The following is a 16,440-nucleotide window of genomic DNA, read 5'->3' on the forward strand; positions in this document are numbered from 1 at the left end:
CTTCCAGGCTATTCTCATGGATCACAACTGCCCAGTTAAAACAAAAATGTACACCCAGAATAATATCCAGTCCTACCCGTTAGGCGATGATGAGGAATCTGAAAGTGACTGAGACTCTCTAAGTCATCCGAGTGTTTAACTGTATTAGAAGTGTTTCCAGTGAAATGACTCGTGCAGAGTTGTCTTAGTCACACACCATCCATCCCTGGCAAAGAGTAAAACAACCAAAGGTGATTCTTTCTTTCCATGGTTATGAACGACTGCCAACAGCCTTATAAAGAAAAAGCGGCTTTTCTAGTGGTTTGTATAAATAGTGTTGAAAACTTTATTTTATGTATTTGATTTTATTAAATATTATACAATATATTTTGACGAAATAGGTATATTGTAAATCTATAAATATTTGAATCCAAATCAAATATAATTTTTTAACTTACATTCACAAACACTTGGACAAAAAATCTATTTTTTCTGAATATTGGTAATGAGTGTTTAAAGCACACATTATCTGAGACTTTTCCAACAAGAAACTAGAAGTCTGAAAAACAACCATGTTAAGACAGTATGTTAAGGACCAACACTGACAGAGTGTTAACTTGTAGTTAGTATTGATATATTTTTGAGTCAAACTGAGTTATCCCAAGTGCAAGAAAAGAAACTGAGTTAGTTATCTTTTGGAGTTATAAATCTTCACCAGCATTTGTTTTCTATAATCACTCACCTGGAGAGGAAATGGTAAATTATGTTTCTATGTTATGTGGTTGGAAAGGAACACAAAATCCAGAGAAAAAGGAACACAAATCCAGAGAAAAACAATGTTCTAAATGTAGAGAAAAGCTCTCTAATGTAGTTTTGAACTTCAAGTTTTCAAGACGCATGCTTGTCTTATTGAGTGAAAATGTAGGGCATCTGTACCTTAAACTGTCAAGGTTGTCTAAGCATGGTTAGGCTTATCAACACCTAGTTCAAGTTCTAGAAAAAGAAACCTACAAGACTAGTAGCTGCTATATCTTGAAAAATAAAACTTTTAACTATGACCTCTATGCAGGTCATCCGAGTGTTTTTCTAGGGATCTATTACTTTTGAAATTGTTTGCAGCTATTATTTTCTAGCCTCTGGAAAGTGACACCGGTGTGTGAAGGCAAGTTTTAAACAGATCAATGAACTTGTCTTTAATTATGTTAGGAAAACAGATAAAAGATAATTGGGTGGCCAGGATGTGTTATCGCCTTTCCCAGAGAGAAAAGAACATCCAAACTTCTAAAAATATATGTTTGCCTTATCATCTGTGTGCAAGGTAGTGTAACTTTTCTAAGCATGGCAACATTGATGAATTTTCAGTGTACCAGCAAATGCTGTTTGTGAACAGTCAATCTACGTCACTTTGTATAAGATTGGAATGTGATGATTGTGTGTGTGTGTGTGTGTGTGTGTGTGTGTGTGGGCTATATTTCAAATGCTTGTTGATTCTGCGGTCGTGTAATCATGAACAAAAATTTCCTAATGTCAGTTTTGCTAAGCTGAAATTGTGTTTGTGTTAACTTGGATATCAAGAAGCACAGAACTTTAGAATATTCTTCAATCAAATTAACTATTACACTCTCTAGGAAAGCAGCCAACAGTTCTTTTGCTTTATCAAGCTTTTGTGTGGGTGATAGTTGCTCTGTAGTCTGGTGTGTAAGTGCAGTGTGTTTGACAGCAATAGGCTTTATATTCAATAACATTGGACAGTTATACAAGTCTGCAACTTTGGAAGGTGGCAATGGAGGAGCTCCTTGTATGGGTAAAAAAAAAAAAAGGTAGCATTGTTCTACTTCAAAGGAAAGCCTTAAAAAACAAGTGCTATAAATTGATTCTCTGTTTGTGGTTCTTCCTATTTTTGCCTTTGAGGCTTCAGCTTCTTCTTAAAGAGTGACTGGCAAAGATATACCTGCTGTTGATTCTTAGGGAAAAAATATATTTTGTTCCCTCCGAGCTGTTTGGGAAGCAAAATATATGTTGTATCTGGGAAAAACCCAAACACCCTTCATTAAGGTCTTTTATATGACTAATGTCTGGGTTACTAAGACTCTGAAAACAGGTGTTTTAAGAAATTATGTATGTATCAGGACAAAGAATACACAGCTCTCTGAATTCATTTTTTTAAAAAGAGGTGGCTTTTTATGCTTGTACTTGATAATACAGACACAAAAACCATGAGGTAGCAATGACTATCCAGCTTCCATTTGACTGCTAAGTGTATCTGTCCTATTCATGTTTAAGCTAGTTTACTTAATAAATCTTATGGCCAATGCACTATGTCTGCCTGTATTTTTTCATAAACCAAATATTCTTATTGGAATAAAATTTGTAAGGTATTATTTTGACTGTGGATATTAATTAGTTTCTTAAACTATTTTGCTTGCAGGAATTGGTTGGATAAAAGGCACTGCAGGTTAGTGTGAACCATACCTTTTGTCTTCCCATAATTTGTTTTCAAATGAAATATGCAATTAGTCACATTGTGCGTGGAAAGCATTTTCGTTGTTTCTCCTAATTTCTATTTGTTACTACTGTACATCACGGTCTGATAAAAATAGCCACAATGCCTAGTCATTTGACAAATGCTGTGTAAGACAAGGGTCTTTGGAGCCTTGGAAGTTCTGGAATAGGATGCATATGTACAGCTTCTAGGACTGAGGGTCCAGTTTTAATTCAGAGGGCATCCAGGACTAAAAAGATGAGGGAGACCTCCACTTTCTTGTGTAAGGGAAACTATTATCTCAGTTTAGAAATTAAGGTAATACATTTTAAAGTTAAAGTGATATTAAATGTACTTTTAGGGAACTTACAATTTTATTTTTTACTATTAGTAAGGATGAAATATTTTCAAACTGCCTTAAAGTAGAGATACTTAAATTTAGAACCTGAAAGTACTGCCAAAATATTCAGGTAGTATTCCCTCCTCTCAGAATCAGAAAATAGCCACATAATATTCCAGCTGGTTGTGATACTGAAGAATGAGGCTAATATGGAGATGTAGTATATAACAACTGTAAAGTAATGCTTAGTGCTCATTTCTGTCAAACCCATTCATCTAAATACTAATGAAGAAAATACATTTTAAATAGATTGTTTTTGAAACAGGGTCTTATGTATAGTCTATTACTATACAGCAGAAGCAAATCTATATATTTCATAAGCTAATAAGTTAACAACTAAACTTTACTGCTTTTGCAATTTTGTTTAGCAAAAGTTGACTGTTCTCTTGGCTGCATGGCCAAATTATACCAGGCAAGGTTATTATAGAGATGCAGCAATCACTTTGTTTTTTAGAGGTCATCAAATGAAGATATTCTTGTTTCCTGTGGTAGTCTTTATTATTATTTTAAGCTATTGATAACATAGCATGGCAGCAAGATTACATCAGTAATGTAATATAATACAACTTTTTAGCATGAAGCTTCATACCTTACTATACTCTAGGCTATTTCGAGTGTTCCCTCTTGCACTAAAGTACAACTGTGATGCCTGCTACTGTCTTCCCAGTAGATAGAAAAATATCGTACTACACTAACAGTATATTTTACAATGTCATTAGCAGCGTTACTGAGCTTCCCGTAACAGTGTTTCTGCAGAGTTAAATACTTTAAAACATTAGTAGATTCTTAGGAAACCAAAGTTCTGCATTATTTCTATAGCTCTTTCAAACACATCAGTTTCAGAAGCATGCTTAGGTATCACTTAGACATCTGTGGTTTAATCCATAAACACCAGCAACTTACCAACACTCATCTTCAACTTATCTTTTTACAAGATGAAACACGGTTATATGTTGGGCAGATCATTTCAAGCATGTGCTATGGGAGCAAACATTTTAGTTTTCGGTGAGTTTGGTGTTGAAAGTCTTCTATGAGGAGGGTGTTCTTTTAGAAGGCAAACATGCTTAAATAAACAGTGAAAAAGAGCTTACATCGATATACTATTGTTATAAACCTAGCTAAGAAAGATATTGAGTGCCCTAAGATTTCCCTTAGTAAAATAATAGGAATGAAAGTTGGCTATAGAGTTTAAAAATGGAATAACTTTTCTACCCTCAAAAATGTTTTTCTCATAGAAATGATGGCTCTGATTTGTGTAGCTTGCTAAGTGCTTTTGCAGTTATGTTTTTTCCTCACAACAATCCTGTGAGGTAGTTCAGAGTATTTAAGTATGATTCTTCTCTCTTCAGAGACAGGGAAAAAGCCACACAAAGCCCTCCTGAGACTTGCCTATAGTTGCACAGCTCATTATTGGAAGAGCTTGAACTACACTCTGTATAAGCCTGGACAGCCTTGCTATTACACTATGCATTTTCCTGCCCCACCATAAGAGCTATTCCACCTACTTTAAAATTCATGTTGGTTTATGTATAATTTATCTTAGCAGTTATCAGCAAAAGGGAAAAAAAACCATGACATACTTATCTATTTTATGGGTATATAACAGGCTCAGACTTTTAAGGAATACCAAGAGAGGTCAAGTGCTCACATCTTCCCCCAGTTGTGTATTACTGGGACCCATAAGATAGACCCAGTGTTAGGGCAGGCTTTATTTTCAGAAATCAATTCCCATATACACTGTCCATTTTAGTTTCCTTTTTATAAATAATTAAGACAGTCTGAATTACCAAAGTTTTCAGAATGATCATCATTCCCTTAAAGCCTGTTAAGACACCAGATGAAGCAATAAATAGGTTTTGCTTGATTCTTCTCCTTTGCTTCATATTCCTACATGAAAATTAGAAAAGAATAAACCCAGTTATCAACACAGTCATTTTAAGAATAGTCTTCTGAGATTTTAAATATCCTTGTACACGCTTTATTTCCTACGGGAAACCTGAAGATGAAAAATCAGCCTAAATGCTTGGGAAAGCACTGATATACTGAAAGCATTTCAAAATCCTACTCTTACTGTTTTTCAGGAAGTGTTTACAGAATTCCTCACCAACTCTCTATTATATTTATCCCCTATTACATCTTGCTCTTCATTGTACCATTTTACTTTTACTATACTTCACCTGCACAAAAGCTTTAGAAAAAACTTTCACAGCACAGAAAGCAAGCAATATGTAAAAAAAAAAGTTGTGTTTTTTTTTTTTTTACTAAATCAGCATAACATATTAATAAAGCTGCAGCATCTGCTTTTGTGTTACATTTGGCAAAAACAAAACAAAGTTACCCCCAAGCCCAAAACAACAAAAATCTCAAGCAAGTGGAGCTGACAAACTTTCTAACACAAAACGAAGATTAAAACCTGTTCCCTCAGTGATTGCCGTTGTCAATTTGGGCATGCAGCAAATTTGTTGTTATATAACCGTGATGCAAATCAAAAGATTTCAAGAAGTTGGACAATATCTATTTAACACGAATTCAGAAACTAAGAAGGAAAATAACAGTGAGATATCACACATATATAAACATGAATTAAACTTACATAATTACATAATTAGAAAAAGTTAAAAATAAATTAGTAAAAACCAATTCCCAGTATAAACCCAAAAAAGCATAGCTATAAATGTAACCCAAAACAATTTGGTGAGCTGGTCACATTTGTGCTGGAAAACAACTTTTTACACCCTTGTCCTTACTGGAACAAATAACTGAGAAAGCAAGCCAAAGAGCACTGTGAGAAGATCGAAACATGGTTGCATTTGTGGTACTATAGATGTACCTTGTCCCCAACCATATGAAAGTTTAAACAGTCCTTCTTTACACAGACTCGGATGGGCCAAATAAGTCATCGGAGATGTTGCTGAATGGCTGAGAGTCCATCAGTTGGCTTATTTCACTATCAAGATCTTCTTCCGTTTCATCTGTGTACTTGCTTATTTTTTTTGAGTGTTGGTCTAATGACAGACTTTCTAAAGTTTCAATATCTTCAATGCCTGCTCTATAGTGAATCATTAGAAGTGTTAGAGCTTGTAGTCTTTCACCTGATTTAGCCAAAGCAGCAGAAAGAAGTGATTTTTTCCTGGTATCACTTGTCTCTTTTTCTTCTCTAACGAGGGAATTATTGTGTTCCAACTCCTGATCAATTTCATTCTGCAGCTTATCCAACATGAACTCTAGCTTCTGGATCCTCTCCTCCGTGGGCAAGCCTCTGTACAGATCACGGCCAATTTCTTTAACTGCAATGAAAACACTGTCATCCAGCCCACCTTCCTTTCGCACTAACTTTATTCCTGCACTGTTTCCCCGTTTGGAAGGGCTGTTGGGACCACAGACTTCTGTGTCACTGCCTTCGTTGTCTGATGTGTTGGGTGTATGTTTTGGTGAAGGTTCTACGAGATCAGTTCCTGGTTCTGCAAGGCGCGTTTTAGAGACTTGCCGCAAATTTAGCAAGCGAGAGCTAGTATTGATAATGTGCCTGGTCAAACCTGTTGTTTTATTGACTGACTTGTTAGGTTCGGTTTCAGCACGGGGAGGCAGGCCCAGGAGGGGTTCCTGTCCTTCCAGTCTAAGGTTTTTCAGGGCCCGGTCCATTCTCCTCTCAGTTGCTCCACACAGAGGAGTCTCAGCTAGACACTTCTCTTGACATTTTTTATGACAAACGTAAGCACAGAACATACACTGGGAAGCAGCTTTTGTCCAAACTTTTTTCTTACAGTAGTCACACCAGGTTGGGTTTTGGAACTGAGTATCTTGGAAACTATGTTTATTTTCTGGTGAGCCTGTTTGTCCAACTAAGTGCTCCTCTTTAGGCAGGGCAGAAGCTTCTTCGACCACGTGGAATTCTTTCTCTTTCTCTACATTAGTAACTACATGGTGGTCTGGTTCTCCTTCCTTCAAATATTTGAAGTGAACAGTAATGTCACCAAAGCAGAATTTATCATTGAAGCCCTTCTGCATACTCAGATTACGGAGAGCAGTTCTTGTGACCATGGCCTTGGGTGCAGGGGCTTCCAGCCTGAATTTTGAAAGGTACTCCATGTTTGATGTAGCTAGGCACCCCAAAGCTACCTCTTCAAGTTTTAAACTAATGTGGCCCAAACAGATGAGACCCCCCAACTTGAAAGGATCCCGGCACCACAATGCGATGTTTAGGTATCTGTGGCAGGCATCTATGTCAAACAAACAGGATGCTCTGCTTCTTGTCCATTTTCCTACCTTGTTACGATAGAGAATTTCTGATGACTCCCAAGTCTGGCGGTCATCTGAACTGTCTTTAGTAGGGCAGGAACTTTCTGAAGTGAAGTCTTTTGTCACTTCTTGCTTGGCTGAAAATGGCTTAGATGGAGGTGCATCTTCTACATGATCCATGCTCTTTGCTTGCTTTTCAGCAGATTTATCTGCAGGGGGAGGTGGCAGCACCTTTTCTGGCTTTTCAACAACATCCGGTTCTGCCTGAGTGGGGGTGTCTGCAGAAGGCAAAGGAACTTTCAGTTGTGGTCGTGGTGGCACAGGAGGTTTGAAAGTAGGTCCTTGGGTGGGTTTTGACACTTGTGCTGAGTCTGTTACCTCAGAAGGTTTTAGGGCTGATGGTTTACTTCCTTCTTTGGATGGAAGTTTTGGTGGCGGTGGATGACTTCCTGCAACTAATTTACGGTTTAAAACTGGTGATATAGCGCCAAGTGGTTTAACAGAAAGTGTTGTGGGAATACGTTTGGGACTGTGACTTAAAGACTGTGCCTCATCCTTGAATTCATTTTGTACTCGAACATCACTGGCCAAGTCTTCAAATTCAGAATCCAAGTCTCTGTTTTCAGCATCAACTGCCAACCCGGCAGCTTCCTCCTCATAGCCTGGTTGGCATGCGCCTGGCAAATAGCTTTCTTCCAAATGGCCAAAATTCTCCTGCAGCATTGCGCTTTGATGACTCTGACCAACAGGCCTTTCGTAGTATACCAGGACTCGGTCACCAGCCTGCTTGATAAGCTTCAACACTTGCAGTGTTGATGTAATTTTCACCCCTGATGAAGGATTTAAAAGGAAAAACCTAAGTTACTGCAATAAAAATTTACTTATTTCAACTGTTACCAATTTTGTTGCTAAATATTTTTTAAATAAATAAATGAAGCAATTATCTACAGCTTTATTTTTTGAGAAATATCTGTTGACCTTAGGTAGTTTATGATGTATTAAAAGAAATAGACTAATTTTAAAAATGAATGTATATTATACCTGTCTCATATCTCAATAATTTTAGCAAATGTTAAAAATATTTTAAACAAATATGAGATGTGAGCAGGCATTTACTAATAAGTAAATGAAAACAAAATCCTAAAAGGGACATTAAAAATCTCATATAGGTAAAACCCAAACAGGGAATATGTGAATATAAAAACTGAAAAACTGAATTGCAGTTTCAGCTGAGGGGATGTTGAGGGGGGAATCTATGTAATGGATGAGATCTAGTCCATGCCTTTCCTAATGTCTAGGGACCAGCAGTACCAGCATCATGTGGGTGCTTGTTATAGATGCACAATCTTGGGTCTAACCCCAGGCCTTCTGAACTGGAACACCCTTTTGAATACCAAGGCTAGGTAACTGGAATATACATGAAAGTGACAGAAGCCCTGTTTTGTGCCATGATCAGAGGGACGTCTATGTGAAAATACTATCTTAGTTGAGCTGTAAGTGTATAACTAAATCATTCTTTACTATTTTATTGTTACAATGGATTTGAGTCAAAGACAAGTTTCAGTGACATGTTACCATTGATAATGCTCTCTGATTTGGACTGCTCTACCTTATTTATTGTCTGAGCTGTGGAGGAACACATCACAGTGCCTTTAAAAGGTCAGCTGTGACTAATCACGTGTTCATGACATCTCTAGACTAGCCTACTACAATGGGTGGGTAGGTACTTCAAGCTGTGCACTGCTCTCACTGCTGTGCATAGTTCACCCTACTGCTTAGGCATACAAATTCAAGCAAATAACCCGCCTCTCTTGTCTGAACCAATGTGGGTACAAGCGTTAATACTGCTGATTTTAGGCTCAGAGTGGTGATAGAGGTTGTGGTACAGAAGGGTGAAGGTCGACTTTCACAGTCAACAAAAATATAGAGAAGGTGGGATGGGAAGGAAAATCACACAGTGGCCTGAAAGTATTTATAGTATAACAAGATTAAAGTGACAAATTTGAACATTTTAAAGAAATTCTTCAGATTTTTGCTTAGTTTAGTATTTTTTATTTTGTTTTGTATACTGGAGCTTGAACTTGGGCCTCATGCTTGCTAGGCTTGTGCTTTACCTACTCAAGCCCTATTTTCTATTGTTTTTTTTTTTTCAGAGTAGGGAGTCGTCTTATGCCCAGGCCAGCCTGAAATGCAATCCTGTTACTTGTACTTCCCTATGTCTCTGGGGATGACAGAGCCAATTCACTCAGCACAGCAATTGGTTGAGATGGAGTCTTGAAACCTTTTTTTCCTAGTCTGGCCTCAAACTTCAATCCCTGCCTCCTAGCTAAGATTATAGGTTTGAGGCACCACACTACACTTATTGCTTTCTTTCCTTATAAAAGTAACAGCAACAAAAAGTAACATGGTATAGAAATAAGGACGCAGGAAGAGATGACAAATTCTACATTTAGTTTCTCCATATATGTAAAGTATAGCACATATTGGCATAATTACCTCCAATGGCAATGAGTCGATCTCCACGCTGAAGATCTGCAATTGCAGCAGGTGAGTTTGGGGCCACAGTTTCAATTATAACATGTCCACCATACCCATCAGTTGACTGAACAAGACGAAGTGTAAGTCCAACACTTTGTAAATTCCCTTTTATCAATTCAACCTTTGATAAAGGGTAAAAAAACATAAAAACAGATCCAATGAATTTGTAGCTGTGGAGTGAGGTAACAGTACACACTGAGAACACCACAGCTGACTGTGACTTTTGTACAATGTGATGACTATAGTTACAGACAAAAGATGAAATCACTGCAACCATATAAACTGATAAACTCTTAGGCTACAGGTAAGCCATCAAAAAGTGAAAGTCTTCAATGTGACTTATTAAAGATCCATGCTCTCTGTAGAAAATTTGGAAATAAACAGGCAAAATGAAAAGAAAACCACTTGCAAACATGCTTTAAAACTGTAATATTTTCTGTTTTCTCATATATATAAAACAAAATTGAGTTGTCTCAAAGCTGACATTGTGAATATAATCATATATGTTGAATATAAATCTGTATCTTGCTTTCTTCAAATACAATAAAAATAACTTACATCATTAGATGTGCTTTTTTTTGTTTGCTTAATGCTAGCCCTGGGGCTTCAACTCAGGGCCTGGGTACTGTCCCTGAGCTCTTTTTTGCTCAAGGCTAGCACTCTATAGCTTGACCTATAGCTACACTTCTGTTTTTTTGGTATTTAGAGATAAGCATCTCATGGACTTTCTGCCTGGGCTGGTTCTGAACCATAATCCTCAGATCTCAGCCTCCTGAGTAGCTAGGATTACAGCTGTAAGCCACTGGTGCCCAGCTAGAAACCACTTTGAATGGTATATAACTGTTCCTTCTGAATCTACATATTCAACCCGTAATATATAAAAAATGTTCCAAAAATATATGTGTCAAACATGTATGAACTTCTCCTTGTCATTATATTTTAAACAACACAGTATGAAAATTATATTGCATTTACTATTATTCTAAGCAATTTAGAGATCATTTAAAGCACACAGGAGGATATGCATAGGTTATGTGTAAATATTATGCCATTTTATATTAAGGAACTTAAGCATCTGTTGGCTGAGTCGGGGAGGAACTAGTTCTCTGAAGATTTGAAAGGGTTACTGTATTATTTAACTTTTTTGTTTGGAGGGAAGTAAAGGAAAAGAGTTTGTTTACATTTTCTAGAATTAGCAATTAATATGGTACTCTGTTCAAATGGACTCAAATCATTGTTTTTTTAAATAAATGTCACCTATCACCCAATTTATCAGTAATATAGATCCCCAGATTAACATCATCTGTCAATTAAAAAATATGCTATTTGTTCTCATTCAAAACACTGATTAAAATAAAATACCATGTCTTCAATATTTTTCTTATGTCTATGACTTCTCAATGGGAAGCAATAAGGTTGTTGAAGATGTAGGCTAGATTACCTAGTTTATTATCCCTATCCTTTAGAGATGTACTCCCTTACTCAATCTATATTAGGTTAAATGAGTCACAAGAAAAAGCATATGTTCTTATTCATCTTTATTCTCTTATTTCCTTCCAAACACACCAGGCATAAGGTAATACAAGAAACATCTAGATTAATGAGAATTGTTAGGTCTTACTCAATTTCTGTTTACAATGTTATTTCTATAAACCATAATTCCAAGATGTTTAAAAAAAACCTTGTAGGTTCAAGAATGGAAAAAAAAAACCATAGAGAAATGAAATAAGGAGTCTCTGAATGATCATCCTGTTATCAATCTATTTCTAAACACTGGCTGTTTTACCATCATCAAAGGTACAAGCTAGGGCTGGTATGTAGCTCAGTGGCAAAGTACTTGCATAGCAAGTACAACATCCTGGTTTCATTTCCAGAAAAGGAAAAAAAAAGATGCAAACTAAAATATTTCCAAGCTAAAATATTTCACCAAACCCTCAACTGCTTACAATCTATACTTTGCTTCCAAGGTACATGATTCTTGATCATCTTCCATCAGTTCTATCATTCTTACAGAATAAAGATTATCTATTAGATGCCTTCTTTGGAACTCTCTTAGCAGCTATGAAGGTTCATATAAATACACATGTGATTACACCATCTTTTTCATAGAAAGTACAATTGTACTAAAGTCATGGTTCAAGTGGTAGAGAATCAGCTATAAGAAAGAACAACTCTAAAATACAGGATAGCTATCTTGCTTTTATTTCTCAGCATAAAAAACTTCTAACGGCTGGGATTGTGGCTTAGTGGTAGAGTGCTTGCCTAGCATTCATGAAGCCCTGGGTTTGATTCCTCAGTACCACATAAACAGAGAAAGCCAGAAGTGGCACTGTGGCTCAAGTGTCTCTACCACTAGCCTTGAACAAAAGAAGCTCAGGGACAGTGCCCAAGCCCTGAGTTCAAGCCCAGAACTGGCAAAAAACAAAACAAAAAAAACCTCCCAAACAAACAAAAAAAACACTTCTAACAACTTCCATAGGACTTCTCAAAGACCTTTCATTAAAGTTTAATTCATAAAGGTATAGACTACAACAGTTCTTAAACTTGCAAGCTAAGTAAGGGAAAATGATCTGCTAACTAATAAGAAATAAGAGCTGGGAGCTGGTGTTCACACCTGTAATTCTAGCTACTCAGAAGGCTGAGATCTGAGAATCTTGATTCAAAGCCAGCCCGGGCAGGGAAGTCCATGAGACTCTCATTTCCAATTAACCACCAGAAAACCAGAAGTAGAACTGTGGCTCAAGTGGTAGAGCACTAGCCTTGAGCTGAAGAGCTCAGGGACAATGCCCTGGCCCAGAGTTCAAGCCTCACAACTGACGAGAGAAGGGGGGGGAGGGGGAGGGGGGAGAGGGAGAGCGGGAGGGAGGGAGGGAGGGAAAGAAACCTTGAGTTCAAACCTCAGAACTGTCCCCTCCCCTAAGAGAGGTTTAATGAGTTCAGTTGGGAGGTTTAAAGCATCTGGGCACTGGCATCAGCCTCTGGTAAGGACCCCAGAGTAGATATTCTTTATAGTGGGAATATGTGTAGGATAAAGATCACATAGCCAAACAGGAAGCCAGAGTATGATTCAGGGACTGGGCTCCCCCACTTGCAAATTACAGGGTCACTCGGGAGTTACCCCAATGCCTTCTGAAGGCAGCTCTATGACCTAAGGACTCCTCACTAGGACCATGTCTTAAAAGTTCATCATCTCCACATTGCCAAGATGGAGACCCAAGTTTACAACATAACAATCTTTGGAGACATACTGAAGCCATATCAAAACCACCACAGCAAAGAGGTTAACCCTATTTACCACACAGTTTTTGTCACAATCAAATGAAACTGGGCACAGATGTCTAGCACAATATAGACACTTGCATAATTTTCCCTTAAGACTTCTGGGTAAAAATCCAAGGAAGGCTCCTCAAAACAGAATACCAGCTTGGCAACCAGGTACCAGTGGCTCATGCTTGCAATTCTAGTTACTTGGGAGGCTGAGATCAGTGTAGGATCATAGTTCAAGGCTAGCCTGGGCAGAAAAGTTCATGAGACAACCTGAAGGACTGTACTTCAAGAGAAATCCTGGGACTGGAAGTAAAATCCTATCTCAAAAAACAAGTAGGGTCAAACAAACAAACAAAAAAAACTCCAAAGCAAAACAACCCCCCCCCGCCCCCCAAAAAAAGGCTAGAAGTGAGATTCAGTGGTAGAATGCCTGCCTAAGAAGTTCAAGGTCCAGAGTTTAAACACCAGCACTGCCCACCACTCCCCGAAAAAAAAAAAATATTAGCTCAGCCATCAGATAACAAGTCTCTAAAGCAACTGATAAATTGGGACTTCATTCTTTGGTCACAAAGAGACAAGATCTAGAAATACACTGAAAAAGTAAACTCCATTACACAAGTACAATTAATATAGAGATCTAAGGAATTAAAAATGATCCTTTGAGGAAGTTCAAAAGGCTGATAGGAATCTAATTAACATTTGAATGATTGCCTTACAAAAAAACTCAGGTTTCTTCATTTTTCCTTTTTAGATCTGATTGAAGTCTCTATTGTTTTGAGTTGAAACAAATTTAAATTTGTTGAAACAAAAAGCCAAGAAAAGCAAGCAAAGGCTGAGGTTATGGAAGAAATAAGTGGCACACTCTTGCTCTTTTTTATTCCTTTGTCAAACAGAAATAAGCCTTATTCTGAATCACCAAGGAGCCTTTACCTTTACATAGTATTACTCCACTTCTGCAGGGTGATTCATACCTTACTCAGGAAACAGAAGACTTTTAGGGGCTTGAACTCAGGGCCTGGATGTTGTCCCTGAGCTTTTTTGTTCAAGGCTAGCACTTTCCCACTTGAGCCACAGCTCTACTTCCAGCTTTTTTGGTAGTTAATTGGAAATAAGAGTCTCAAGGACTTTTCTGGGTGGTTTCCAACCAAATCTCTTGAGTAGCTAGCATTACAGGTGTGAGCCACAGGCACCAACCAAAGATAGCATTACATTTTTTAAAGTATTTGTTTGTGTATGTCAGTTGTGGAGCTTGAACTCAGGGTTTTGGCACCGTCACTGAGCTCTTTTGCTCAAGGCTGGTGTTCTACTAATTTGAGCCACGGTTCTACTTCTGGTTTTCTGGTGGTTTGTTGGAGATAGGAATCTGACAGAACTTCCTGCCTGGGCTGGCTCTGATCTGTATATGGGAGGACGTGTCACAATACGTTCTCTACCCACTTGTACAACTAATGTCTGCTAAGATAAACAACTTTTTTATCTTGAAATAATTTTAAGCTAATACTAAGTTGCAAAAACTTAAAGATTTCCACTTTATCTCTTAATCCTTACTTTCTGACAAACATTTTACATTAGTTTTCTCTGTCATATTTCCCTTGAATCATTTGAAAAATATTATGTATGCTCCTTTTGTCCAAATATTGGAGTATTTCCTGACAAAACTATTCTCTTACACAATCATATTATAAAGATCCACGTTAGAAAATTAACAATTAACCCTGGCATAATATTATCTCATCCTACGGGGAATGAAGTTTGAAAGTATCATTATTAGCCTGTTATTTTTGCATATAAAGGAACTTTTTTTTTTTTTTTGGCGGTCATGGGGCTTTAACTCTAGGCTTGGGCACTATCCCTGCACTCCTCAGCTCAAGGCAAGCGCTCTACCGCTTGAGCCACAGCGCCACTTCCATAAAGGAACTATTTAAATCAGCAAGTTATAACCGATGGGTTGATTTTTATTAGAAAGTAAGCATGCGCACTTGTCAACGTATTGTCCACAGCAGCATTAGAACTTAAACTGCAGAATCAAGTAGTTGTGCCCGAAGTATTTATGGAGAAGGTGTGCCAAATCATGATTTAAGGGATAAATATGTATGTGTATATGCACATTAATTACAGATTTCATTAAATCTGTAATCAAAAATAGAAAAAAAACTCTAAATGACTATCAAAATAAGTGAGTAGTTAAGTAAATGAAGGTATGCAATATCACTCAGACATAAAAGGGATGAGTATGTATATACATGGACATAGAAGCATGCCCTCAGGATAGTGTTAACTAGTGAAGAAGGCAAGTTATAAAACAAATGACCTGGTTTTATTCTTTGAAGAATATACATGTACATTCTGTATGTGATGAGTATATGTTTATAAAGTTCATTGAAAACTTAGTTCTATCTATGGTTTACTTTTGCAGTCTTCTTCAGTTGTTTTGAATGGGGAAAAATAGCCCACACTAATTTCCTTAAAAAAGTTTTTCTTATAGAAATAGCCGATTTTCTTAAAATATACATGTTTCCTCAAGTTTGAAAGTTATAATGACTACCAAAAGGCTGGAATGGAGTTTGTTTAATCTATTGTTCTTGGTTTTGTATTTTCAGTGTTGTTATTTCACCTTTTGTTGCACTTTGAAGTTTAACACTTTATTTGGGCTTTATGCTATATTTTACAACTTGTTTTTTCAAATAGGTTAAGAAAAACACGATAGTTTCACAATATAGTGGTAAAAATCAATGTAGCTTAACAATATAGTGGTAAGAACCAACAATCAAAAAAAATATTTTGGCAGTGCTGGAGAGCAAATCCAATTTTATGAAAAATGGGAAAGATCTGCTTAAGGAGGCTTTCTTTCCTCCTGATGCTTAATTTTTTTTTTTGACTTCAGTGTACTAAGAACATTCTAACTGGTAATCAATTTATGAATGCTAACTCACACATCATCCATTTAGAAAACAAGCCATCTGTACACAAGCCAATAATTACTGGATAACCCTTAAAGAAGTTTAATGCATTACCTAGAAGTGGTCTTATTTATAGCAATTAATAAGACATTCTTATCTCTCTAGTACAGAGCATATTTATGTATAAACAACTTTGATATCCAATCAACTATCTGTCTACTCCAATCCAATAGTGAGAAATAATTTACATATGGGAAACATGTCTGTTCCCCAAACCCAGTATAAACTCTACTCACATTTAATATTGTGTGGAAAAATGGACAATACTTTATGGAAAAAATAAAAAGACTAATTTAATGAGAATGCGAATTAAGTACTGCTATTGCTGTTCTTCCCTTTCCCTGCTTGAAAGCTAAAAAAGAACTTTTAACCTAGAACACGAATAAAATATTGGACTATGTTACAGAGTGTTTCAAATACTAGGTGACAGAAGTGACTCCCCAAGACAATATAGCCATGGAGGCTTTTAAAATGTTCGTTAATCTCATCAGAATACTTCTTTAGGTGACTTGGAGCAGGATCTGAGTCTTAACTAGACTACGGGTTGACAACATGACTTTAGTGAAAGTCCTTAA

At 36.9% G+C, this 16,440-nt stretch overlaps 2 protein-coding genes across 2 annotated transcripts in view; one reads left to right on the top strand and one right to left on the bottom strand.

Annotated features, from left to right (window-relative positions):
- Positions 1 to 2,285, top strand: part of Slc18a2 (solute carrier family 18 member A2) — a 32,645-nt gene extending 30,360 nt beyond the window's left edge. The window contains exon 15 of the mRNA XM_069988108.1: positions 8 to 2,285. Coding sequence (XP_069844209.1) covers positions 8 to 112 — 105 coding nt within the window. The 3' untranslated portion in view covers positions 113 to 2,285. The remainder of the gene's footprint in view (positions 1 to 7) is intronic.
- Positions 2,286 to 5,092: 2,807 nt separating this feature from the next.
- Positions 5,093 to 16,440, bottom strand: part of Pdzd8 (PDZ domain containing 8) — a 57,424-nt gene continuing 46,076 nt past the window's right edge. The window contains exons 4-5 of the mRNA XM_069988107.1: positions 9,597 to 9,759; positions 5,093 to 7,930 (exon numbers count right to left, since the gene is read on the bottom strand). Coding sequence (XP_069844208.1) covers positions 5,730 to 7,930; positions 9,597 to 9,759 — 2,364 coding nt within the window. The 3' untranslated portion in view covers positions 5,093 to 5,729. The remainder of the gene's footprint in view (positions 7,931 to 9,596; positions 9,760 to 16,440) is intronic.

The sequence above is a fragment of the Dipodomys merriami genome, unplaced genomic scaffold (genome assembly GCF_024711535.1).
Source record: "Dipodomys merriami isolate MVZ:Mamm:240054 unplaced genomic scaffold, mDipMer1.0.p SCAF_35, whole genome shotgun sequence".
Lineage (NCBI taxonomy): Eukaryota > Metazoa > Chordata > Mammalia > Rodentia > Heteromyidae > Dipodomys > Dipodomys merriami.